The following is a 12,751-nucleotide window of genomic DNA, read 5'->3' on the forward strand; positions in this document are numbered from 1 at the left end:
ACAAATGATACATATCATTAGTTCTACTAAACAGCAAACGTGATTAATCATCAGTTTCACGGCCGATTGAGTAATTGGCGTTGATTTATTAGACATTATAACAGTTTTTAGCTGACACGTGCAAAACTTTGCAAATAGTTGAAAAAAAAATATTAGATAATATTTATAATATTGTTATTTTGAACAGTGTACTCATATGAACTACTGTAAATATTGATTATCTTTAAGAATGACTATAAAAAAGCACTATTTATCAATTATTGAAGAAATTATGGCTTATGGCCATCTTTTCCGTATGGCCATAATATCCTAGTTTACCCTATAATCTTCTGTTTTATAACAATAGATGAAAACGAACTACTTGTTTTACCTTAGCGATCTGATTGAAACCACTCGCAGGTTCAGTATGACCAAGATTAGATTTTACTGAACCGATCATTAATGGAGTTTCTCTATTTGTACAAAAAACATTATAGATAGCATTAATTTCTGGTGGATCGCCAGCTATCGTAGCAGTACCATGTGCTTCGACATAATCCAAACAAGATGTTGGTATTTTGCACTCTTCGTAAAATTCCTTTAGTAAGGTATATTGCATTTGTGATGAAGGATATGTTATTCCTTCTTCTTTGTAACCATCGTTGTTTAATTTTATATGAGGACATATGGCATAAATCCTCTTTGCATTTTTTGCCTTTTGAAGGTATATCACTGCCGCCGTTTCGCCACGAGCATAACCGTTAGCAGCGCTATCAAATGGTCTGCAATAACCAGTTGGTGACAAAACGCCTAAAAGATACAAAATGCAGTATGCATATTTAATTCATGTACAATGGGTATTTAATCCGTGTACCTCATATTTACATAAAAAATTATCAATTTCGTCTATGATAATGTAAGGTAGAGGAGACCGGGGCCAGTTGTCACAGTTTTTGATTAGTGATTTTTAAAAAAAAGTGAATGCTTGATTTGAAAATATTATATACGTTATGATATATCTACATCCTTTAGGTATTAAAAAAAATATTACTCGTGAATTTTACCATATTGTAGTCATTTTTAATAAAAGAGATTGTATTTACAAACTTTGTCAGGATAATGATTAATTAATTGTAGCAAAAATCTTCTATGACATGTCATTTTCTATGAATACAGGGCGATTAATAATGCCAAAGGTTTCTCAGACAACAAAATAGGTAATAAGAAAAATTTACTCATCAGTTTCATTTTCTTAAAACTCGCTGTAAATAATATATACAATGCTTGTGGTGCAAATAATTTTACACGACAAATTAATATTATATCAGCAATCTACAGTAAAAAAAAAGAAATTTTTCTGCTATGTCCTGTTTGAGTTATGAGCATTTTGACAATCAATCCCGTACTACAACTAGGCCCGGTCTCCTCTACAAGTAATGTAAGCGTGTTTTTTTCAAAATTATATAGTTGTAGTTTATTTGTTTTTTTGTAAATTAAGAAAGTGAATTGAATGATTTTTAAACGTCACATGTATATTGTATTATTAGACTATTAAATTTTAATAAAATGCAAAAGATAATTATTTATATTGGAAATACCAAGTCGAATGAATTGCAGGTTTACAATGGAAGCAAAACATAAATTTGCTGTTCCAATTATCGCGTCTTCACATTTTCCTGACATAATATAGTCATAACCAACGGCCATAGCATGAAAGCTAGAACTGCATGCTGTATCGATGGTACAGGATGGTCCTTTCAGGTCCAAGCAATATGAAATCATATTTGCTGTTGCAGATTTATGGCATCCAATAATATTCTGACCACCTATCTGTAATAATTATAATACATTTGCCGTTACAATTTTCGCACGCAAATAAAAGATTAAAGTAGTAAAAAAAAAGATTACAGAATCTATTCGAGAGAGTTCATTTTAGTTCATTTGCTTATAAATCGATTGTCTACACAGTCTACAACATCGTTTGCCCATATCTCATTTGCCTACAGATCGATTGCTTACATGTATTATTGTCTATAGCTCGATTGCCTACATGCACTTTTGCGCACAAATTTAAATAAACGAAGATATATTTATACATATATATTATTGCCTATAAGCACTATTTACCGCTTTAAAAACACAAATTCTCTGTTTCAAATTACAAATTTTTTACTTTGAAACACAAATTTTCTGCTTTAAAAATTATTGTATTCGAAATCATTTCATTAAAAGAGAGAAGTAATAATGATCATCGCAGAATATTTACATGACGGTTATTATTTTAATTATGTAACTTTTATAAGCGTATTGTAAGGTAGGATAACTAAAAGAGAGAAGTAATAATGTTCATCGCAGAATATTTACATGACGATATTCTTGAGGCTTTCACGGGTGTTTCCTATATGACAATCTTGTGTTTCGCGGGTTTTCTCCAAATTATATATCGATAATTATATATATTTGACTAACATTGAAAATGTTCTAGTGATAGAGGATGAAATGTTTGTTTAATTATGTACTTTGATTTTTTTAAATTAGTAAACAGTAATAATTAACAACTAACATTGGCTCTTAGCCCTTTCTATCATTTTAAATAGATTCTGTAATCCCTTCCTATTATTTTTTTGTAATATAATCTTGATATAAAATACGCTCGAATATTACATATTCGTTATGTATACGTATTTTATATCAAAATACTTTCACAGGAGATATGATTTATACGATTAAATCGTATATTTTACACATTACAAAAAAATTTCTTATTCATGAAGTTGAACATATAAAATAGATATGCCTGAAACGTCAAGCTACAATTTCTAATGTTCATTTATATTCTAATCGGTACAAAATGGAAAATATTATATCATAGGTAATAATATTTTACTTTGATGGCTGGACTCACGTATACGTGAGTTCGTTGAGCAAACGGTTATCAGCTGGACTAATATCCATGTCACACTACGCATTGGAGATTGAGAATTACGAATTACGAATTAGAATTCGACCAATCAGGTAGTTTTAATTTCAATCCGTTTAATTTTAATTGGCTGAATTCTAATCCTAAATTCGCAATCCTCAGTCTCCAATGCGTAGTGTGACACGGGCATAACATAACATATGCGTGAGTTCACTGAGCCAGCGGTTATCGGCCGATTTCACGTATACGTGAGTTCACTGAGTCAGCGGTTATCGGCTGAATTCACGTGTATGTAATATAGTTAATTAAGGGGATCCCAAATAGCAAAATACCTCTACGGTATTGGTACGGTGAGCGTACTATGTACAGGGTGCGGCATCAAAATCTGAACAAATTTCAATTTAAATTTTTCACTATATTGTGCCTCCGCCAGTGGTTGTTGTTGGCGTCCGAGAAAGCTTGATGTTTCTATGTAGTAAACAGTCATATTATCAAAATGGCCGCGATGTTGAAACCAAGTGCAGAGTATAATCGAAGAGCCGCGATCATCGAAGGCCTTCGCGCCGGGCGCTCAGCAACTGAAATAATTCGGTTTTTTGGATACCCGAGATCAACTGTTTATGACGTTGTGGCAAAATATACGGCTTTCAACGAAGATTCTAGTATGTCAGCGAGGAAGATTCACTCGAAAGAACACACGCGAGGAACCCCGCAGTCATCAAAAGGAAACCCAACAGCCCAGATTTAAATCCCCTAGACTACTATGTATGGGGAGTAGTTGAAAGGGTCACTAACAAGTCTCGGCATCCCAACGTGACGTCATTAAGGACCGCTACTGAGGCAGCATTCGTCAGCATGGACAGCGCTACATTGCAGCGTGCGTGCGAACGCTTCAGACAGAGAATAGAGGCCGTCATTCAAGCTAATGGGGGATATATCGAATAATTATGCTCTATAGGGATCTCCCAAGTGCCATGTAAAAGGATTTTTTTTAATATTTAATTTTTCATTAAAAACATTTTGTTTAAAGAAATTGTCCGATTTGTCCGGATTTTGGTGCCGCACCCTGTATGTCGATACCGTACCTGTCAGGTACGTGCGTACCTAAAGGGTACAGTACCGGTACATTGTACTAGTGTTTTGGAAAGCCTCCGACCTGTTATTAGATTCTAGAATAAAAAATAGGGTGTTTCGTTTAAAAAAATCGATTTGACCTTGACTTGACCTTGGTGGCACCATCCAAGGTCAAATTGATAAAGTCAGTCAATAGATCATTTTCAACCCTACATCTTTTGTATGGAACATTTTTCTCAAAAATGATTACTTTTCAAGATATTTAAGAGATCCGGGACTTTTTATACACCCTGTATAACATACAGAGTGTCCCATTTTAAAACTTCCACGCGATTATCTCAGAAAGAAGGCTTTTATCGAAAAAATGTTTCAGACAAAAGTTGCAGGGATCAAAGGGGGTCAACCAATGGTGACCTTGTCCTTGACCTTGGGGTTTAAAGGTCATTTCAAGATCAAATCGAGATTTTTAAATGGAAACCCCAATTTCTTTCTCCGGAAATGAAAAGAACGGAAAATTTCACGTTTAGATATGTGGTCATGCGAGGACCAAAATGTCCTCTAACATTCATTATTAATGTCATTGTCATAATGCACACCGCCAGGCATTAGCATTACCCGATACTCACCTTCCCGACAACGTAGTTCAATATCGCATATTTGTTATAGGCAGGATATTGTCGTTCAGGGAATCGAAAACGATACAATCTTGCTGCTGCACGATATCGTCTGCGACACTCGAGGAGTAAAGAGGTTTTGAACATTGAAGCATTTATGGTATGTGTATTTTCGAATATAATAACAATGAACGATATTATGTTATGTTGATGAAAGTGTATGTTTACATTTTGAACTTGAACCTCTTTACTCCTTTTATCCTTTCCTTCTTTATTTTCCACAACTTTCCTTCGCACCTTTTTTACTGCGTATCTTCTTACTTACCGCCATCTTACCTTCTCGACATCGGTATTATAACAAATTTGCATTTACTTTAGTATCCTCAATAGGTACATGCGACTTTTAAAGCCTGTTTTCTTAAACATTCTTTCGGAAAGTATCTAATTTGATAAGTATCTTTTTAAACAATACCTGACTACACTGCCAACGAAATTGTTGACATTCTATTTATTTTAGGAGAGTGTCGCAGACGATATCGTGCAGCAGCAAGATTCTATCGTTTTCGATTCCCTGAACGACAACATCCTGCCCATAACGTAATACGCGACATTGAACTACGTTGTCGGGAAGGAAATTTTGTTCGAAGAAGGATGGCAGCAAACGAACATGATTATGAGAATAATCCTCGCTTCATTGCTGTACTAGCTATGATACATGTAAATGTACATGTCAGTTTACGTGAAATCGAGCGTATTTTGGGTATTCCAAGATCTACTGCCAGTAGATATTTACGAAATGCACATTATCATCCATATCACATAACTCTTAATCAAGCCTTATCTTCAGACGATTATCGTAGAAGAATGATATTTTGCCAATGGGCAGCACAACAAATTATTGACGATGAAAGTTTCTTCAACTACGTACTCTTCAGTGATGAGGCTATCTTTGAGAGTACGAGCGTGTTGAATCGCCATAATGCTCACTATTGGTCTGAAGTTAATCCTCTTTGGATGAGAGAAGTTGACCATCAGCATCGTTGGAGTTTAACAGTCTGGTGTGGAATCGTTAATGGCTATCTAGTCGGATCATATTTTTTTGAAGACAACGTAAATAGGCATACCTATTTACAATTACTCAGAGACGTACTTCCAGGCTTGCTCGAGAACGTTCATCTTGCTACAAGAGCAAGAATGTGGTTTCAGCAAGATGGAGCGGCACCACATTATGCTGTTATTGTAGGGACTTTCTTAATGAAAGATTTCCTAATAGGTGGATAGGTCGAAGAGGGGTGATCCCGATTGACCACGTCTCGATTGGACACCACCAATCACAGCGACCGGTGCTTAGGAGCTTTGTAGTCTCAAGCGTTGTGAGTGGCTCGTGTCCAATTGAGCCGTGTCCAACTGGGTGCCACCCGGTCGAAGAGGCCCTGTTGAATGGCCAGCTAGGTCTCCAGATCTGTCATCTCTAGATTTTTATTTGTGGGGTTTCCTCAAGGATACGGTTTACCGCGATAGACCAGCAACAAGAGGTAATTTTGAATTAGTAATTCAAGATTGAATTATTTAAGCAACGAAGATCCAGCTTCGACCGTAATAGGCATTTTAAATTTCTAGTATTGATTGTGTTTCTCACATATACAACAGTCTAAAACAGTGCTTGGAATTAGTTGCTCATTTCGGGCAGATTCCTGAGGCAACCCCCACTGCCACTCGAAACTCGGCGGCTGAGCCGCCGATCGCTCACGTTAAGCCGTGTATTCACCTAGCGAACGAACACCGAACGAACAGCAAACGTAAAAATTTGTATTGTTGTTTGTTACATAAAAGTCGCACAAGTTTAATTGCTACATGGAACGAACATCGAATCTGGTCGAATACCAGTATTCCGTACAATCGAGAAAAAGAATAAACTGCTCACAAATATAAACACTAATATCCGAAAATTCGCGTTCGGTGTTCGTTCGCTAGGTGTATACATGGCTTTACGCTGTGCCCCAGGAGCGTCGCGATATAAAAAGTACACTGGAAGCATATCTCTCCGGCAAATATCATTAAAATATTTTCTTTCCTACGTGATTTTTATTTTAATAAATAATTAAAATAAATCTTTTATTATTAACATATTTTATTATTAACATATTATATTTTACAATAATATATAAACAAAAATTACAATATAATTATAATATGGACAATGGCTTTCCATGTTATCTTGAAAGTACTATTATTGATACGTTTTTCAAATAGTTTCTTCACTAAGAAAGACTTTCTTCATTAAGAAATAGAAAAGGATGATTTAATATATGTGACTCGATAAAGTAAAATTTTACATCATAAATATTTTACATTGTAAAATATTTATAATGTAATTCCGAGCACTAGAATATATAATTCTTATCAAGTTATCGAGATAATTCCTATCGAACTGATTCGAGCTGTTGATGATTTGAGCATCGTTTTTGTTCGATTGTTCTCTCTGGTTAATTTATCTTGTGAATAAGAGCGATGCGATCTCTATGTAATATTAATTAAATGATCGTCTTGTAAGGCCTTACAAATATTGCGAATACTATTATGTGATCACCAACTACAACATATAAGCAAATAGGATAAAGGCAACTAAGACGAAAAGGAAAAAGAAATTAATCTGAAATTTAAATTATATTAGCTTACATGTAAGCGTATTTTGTAATTCGACGTAAAGGTCTTATGGTGTCGACAGTCAGAGATGAAATGAGAGTCAAAATAAAAAAGTCACGTGGTTATTGAAAAGAAAATAAAAATAAAATTAACATCAAGAACAAACAGGGGAAACAACGTTACGATTCCGCAAACAATTCCAAGTATAATGGATCTAATGAATACGTATCATTCTGTAAATTCAAACTTTGCCTTTGCTGTTTTATATGAATCATTTCCGAAATCAATCTTTTATTGAGCACCCTTTTCTCGTCTAATATCTTTATATTGTCCCACCAAAATCATGCTGATAACTGACTCCGTGTTCTGTAATTATAGAATGTTGTGTAGTGTTCCAATTTATGTGATTTTTATGTTCATTTATGCGTGTCTTCAAACATCTACCTGTCTGGCCTACATATGATGCTTCACATTCTTGACAATCAATTCTGTATACCATGTCTGTATGAGATAATTTAGGACGAACATCTTTGTGACCCCTGATGAACCCTCTAAGATTATTAATCCCCCTATATGCCATTCGTACTAAGGAGTCTTTTTTAAAATTATCTTTTCAGACAAAAATGGTATAAAGGAGATTGTAAAAAATTTGTGATTGATTTCACAATAATTTGTGATTATCTTCCTTATTATCCATTGTCTTGTCTTCAGATGTGTTACACTGGTCATTCCATTGTTTAAATTTTTTTGACAATCTATTTTTTATTTTTGAGAATATGAGTTTTAATGGATATCCATTGTGTAAAAGAATTTTAATTATTAATTCGAAATTCTCTTGATTGTAAATAGGGTGGGATATAGAAAGAACTCTATCATTACTGATGATGACTACAAAGAGAGCCGAAATGTTTAATAAAGAAGAGTGAACATTATGGATATCATTCTTTGGATTGGAATTTAATTTTTGGTACCTTCATCTGTCTTGACTCTAACTAGCCTTGTACATATTTACTGTTTATTTTTGATTTTAATAAAATAATTTATCTTGAATGCATAAATTAATTACATAATTACCAAGGTATTATATGTATTTTACGGTAATATTACAGTAGAAATCACAATAGAAATTACAGTCATATAATAAATAAAAACAAATAACACATACATACATGTCAAATAAAATACAAATATTAACATAATAGTTAAATCCAGTAATAATTATGTAATAAACAAATATTATCACAAATTAATAATTTAAAATAATAAATAAATAAAAAATAATTTAAAATGATAAATAAACAAAAAATTTAAAATAATGAATATAATAATATTATTTGTTTATTATGCATAGCTAATGTAAGTCATTTAACATTTAGGTGCATAGTCATACTTTTACTAGCAAAATTGAATCTGTATTGCAGATTATCACAGAAAGCGTTTTCAAACAAAATGTGCAATATTTTTTGATTATTTTATTTTTAAGATCGTGACAATTTGGCAGCAAATACGGAAGGTCTTGGAATCTCCTGCATAAAAATTTTGTGATATTGTCTTGAATTGAAAGAACTTCCAAATTTTGTTTAATTGTTTCCATGCTTTTAAAAAACTTAAACGTTGAAAGATTGATATAAAATAATGTCTCTTCTGTGAATCTAATACGAGTAAACACATCAAAGATATGCGCTTGAAGTGTCTTTGATCCCGTTGCAAAAATAACACTAGTTTACAGCAAAAAATTACTTTGTACCGGACTACGTGTTTTTTTATAGATTTTTGGATGCTGAAAACAATGCCGCAAGCGAAAAAATTCTAACACGTCGGATTTCCAAGATAATTGAGATTTAATACTTAAAAATTAGCTTTTTTGCTATATTTGACATTTTTTAATAAAGAAGGTTAACGTTATCTTGAAATTTCGATCAGGAGTCATGAATGTATTCTGTATCCGCTATAAAATGCATTTTTTTTTATTTCAATACCTTACTTTTTAGCAATGCTATGAACGATTAAAGATAGGAGCTATTTTGAATATGGTGACTTCGGCAGCGTTATATGTGTATACTGATTAATTTCTAAAGGTCACATTTTGATAACTGTACCTTAATACGTTTATGCACAGAATTATGAGACTAATCCACTGGTGTAATAAAAATACATCTTTGCTTAAAAAAAAAATGCAATTTGTAATATGCAACTACATATCTTTCATAAAACAATTCTCTCTCTCTCTCCCCTCTTTCTCCCCTCCTCTCTCTCTCTCTTCCTCCCCCCTTTCACTCTCTCTCTCTCTATGTGTGTGTATACGCGTTGTTATTTTAAAATGATTTTAGCGTTACCGCATGCGCATATGATGCTGCCACGGGGTTCTCATATTCGAAATAGCTCTTATCTTTAATCGTTCATAACATGGCTAAAAAGTAAGGTATTGAAATAAGAAAAAATGTATTTTATAGAGCATGAATAATACATTCATGACTCCTGATCAAAATTTCAAGATAACGTTAACCTTCTTTATTAAAAAATGTCAAATATCGCAAAAAAAAAGCTATTTTTTAAGAATTAAACCTCAATTATCTTGGAAATCTGACGTGCTAGAATTTTTCCGTTTGCGGCATCGTTTTCAGCATTTAAAAATCTATAAGAGACATGTAGTCCGGTCCAAAGTAATTGAAAAAAAAATTTTTTGTAAACTAGTGTAATCGACTCTATATGTGACTGGTTAATTTTTTACGACTTGAGGTCCTATTGTGTAACAGGCCTTAGTTAGTGATTATTAGCTGGCATTGAGCGAATTCAAAATGGCAAAGCAGCTAGACTTACCGAGCGATTGAATATGATTGGTTTAATCTATAAGTAACAACCAATTATGCTCATTTGTTCGGCGAGCAGGTAGCTAGTCGCTTTGTCAACCTGAACGCGCCCATTGATTGTTGCGGAAGATATAAATGATATATATACTATCGGATATCAAATTAAATAAATAATTGAAGAATTGAAGAATTAAATAAATAATATCAACTTTAATGATATGTATTATTCGTATAAAAGATTTGACAACAACGAGCGCCAACTTAAATCCCATACTAAATTAAGCAAAGAATACAATTCATAATTACGTTACCTTCTCCGTTCAAGTGTTACCTCAAAAAGTTAAAGAAGTAAACACTTGGCGCTGCTAGATCACGTAGAGAAAAAATAAAAACATTTTATTATATATTTAGACCGGATGCAATCGATTTAACATATTTAGAACCTGATCAGCTCAGTCTTTATTGAGATCCAATAATCTCAATCCTTGGCAACTCGCGTAAAGTAGCCACGGCAGTGTCGCTGCGCGTAGCTTAGCGCCGAGACATTACTAGTGTTTCCAAATAGTTAATATACCAAAAAATGTGTCGTAATACCATTAATATGAAATATGAAATATAAGTTGCTTTCCATTTACACACAAGTGAAACTGAGTCTGAAGTGAGCTCAGTATTTCATACTTAGATTAATGACATCATTATTTACTTACTTTAGTAAAAAAATTATCACATGACAATACAGGTTCATAACTTGACTTTTAAAGTGAGTTTACGACTCATTAAAGCACACGGTCTCGATCTTGTGCAGATTATAGGCAAAAACTCAGTTAAATCTCACTTGTCAGAATACAAAAGGAACGCGCATTCAACCGAGTTATGACAAGTGAGAAATATCTGAGAATTGGTGTAACTGGAAAGCAACTATAAAGTAAAAGTCCAACTGATAAGATCAGTACACAAACCATTTTGAACCCTACAACTTCTATCCGATACACTTTTCTGTAAATCATATTTTTTTAGATTTTTCTAGGTTTCCACGCTTTTTCCTCTACCCAGAATTATTTAGGTACTATCTTTAAAATATTCCTTTAAAGGGGGATTATTTTTTAAGTAAAAAAAATCAATTTTTTTAATGAAATATTATAGTATGAAATGTTAAAAATATGTACAGCAAATTTCAAATCAAAATTCGCAAAATTGGCGAAGTTATAAGCATATAAACCAATTCGGCGCGGTGTATAACTTAGCGCGCGCGGTAACTGCTCCAGTCTTTGCTCGGCCTGAATAGAATTATTGTTCCGAGAGGACAGGGAACAAAAGAATTAAAATTTCTTAAGGACCAGTTTTTACCTGTAGTCTGAAGACCTATCTACAAGCCATGGCTGTGGAAGAATAAAAAATTGACCAATCACAATCGAATGTGAGGAGAATACTCTATATACGAGTACGTATATAACTGATCCTTACTTTACCCTTACTTTTTACGATTATTGTAGACGAACTTTTAAGTATACTCAATCTAACCTAAAATTACAAATTCTGAATAGTCTGTGGAATGAAACGAACGTGAACGAAACAAAAATATTCTTGCGCGTGACGAGCAACGCTTGAAGAAATCGGCGAGACAGAGCCTAAAGGCGACCAAAAAAGCTTATAGGAGAGAGTAACGATTGAATAAAAATCAATTCTTTGAGCAAGAAGGGTTATTATATGACCCTGGTATAGCTGATTAGCAAAAAATACAGTAAGTGTTCGATTTGCATTTGTAAACTTAAAACTTTAAACACGGTTTTTTTTAAACAGCTTTCTCGCGACTAGTTGGCATGATATCTACGAAACTAATAGACTGATCATCTTCCGCTTTGAACTGCATGTTGAGCAAACATCCCTTTATCGTTTGATGAAACAACAAAACAATCCGTTATATACTTTTATTTTTTTGCAAAAAATTCAGTTAATTTTTAGAGTAAAATCGATGATTTTTATTTTATAAGCCATCATTTTTTCAATTCTCAATTCTTTGTTGCCTGTTTATCAAACGATAAGCGTATATGTATATAAAATTAAACGCTATCAACTCTTATATTTCAAATGACCGGGACGGAAGATATCTTGCCAACCAGTGACAGAGATACTTCACGCGACACCATGTTTGAGGAGAGATAATAGGCGTAATATTGGATCAAATTTAATAAAAACAAAAAACTGTAATTACATTTAAATATAGTAAAACAATGTTCCAAAATTCAAATGTATTGACTTTATACGAGGGTCGTCTGAAAAATTTAGAGCCTTATCATGAAGATGACTCGTCAAAGCCATTCTGGTATTATAATCGTGATATTTACGAAAGATATCTATGATAATTGTGGCCACTTTGGACGTTCAGTCCTTGTTTGACAATCATTTATGTCGTCATTTTGTAAAAATGGAAAAAAATTGAATATCTTGCTATAATTAAATTCTTGCATCTGAAAGGCAATACGTCTACCCAAATTAAAGCCGAGTTGGACGCTGTTTACGGAGACTCTGCCCCATCATTTGCCACCGTAAAAAAATGGATAGCTGAATTTAAACGTGGTCGTACCAGCTTAGCTGATGATGAGCGTTCGGGACGGCCAACAACTGTGACCACCACCGATAACATCGAAGAAATTCATCAAATGATAATGGACAACCGTCGAATTAAGATTAGGGAGATAGCAGAGGCT

The 12,751-nt window shown here is 33.4% G+C and overlaps 1 protein-coding gene across 1 annotated transcript in view; it reads right to left on the reverse strand.

Annotated features, from left to right (window-relative positions):
* The window catches only part of LOC108770013 (fatty acid synthase), a 10,335-nt gene extending 8,500 nt beyond the window's left edge, over nt 1-1,835 (reverse strand). The window contains exons 1-2 of the mRNA XM_018521300.1: nt 1,578-1,835; nt 371-789 (exon numbers count right to left, since the gene is read on the reverse strand). Of these exons, the coding sequence (XP_018376802.1) occupies nt 371-789; nt 1,578-1,761 (603 nt within the window). The 5' untranslated portion in view covers nt 1,762-1,835. The remainder of the gene's footprint in view (nt 1-370; nt 790-1,577) is intronic.
* Between the last annotated feature and the right edge of the window lie 10,916 nt (nt 1,836-12,751).

Source organism: Trachymyrmex cornetzi, unplaced genomic scaffold (assembly GCF_001594075.2).
Source record: "Trachymyrmex cornetzi isolate Tcor2-1 unplaced genomic scaffold, Tcor1.1 scaffold981, whole genome shotgun sequence".
Classification (NCBI taxonomy): Eukaryota; Metazoa; Arthropoda; class Insecta; order Hymenoptera; family Formicidae; genus Trachymyrmex; species Trachymyrmex cornetzi.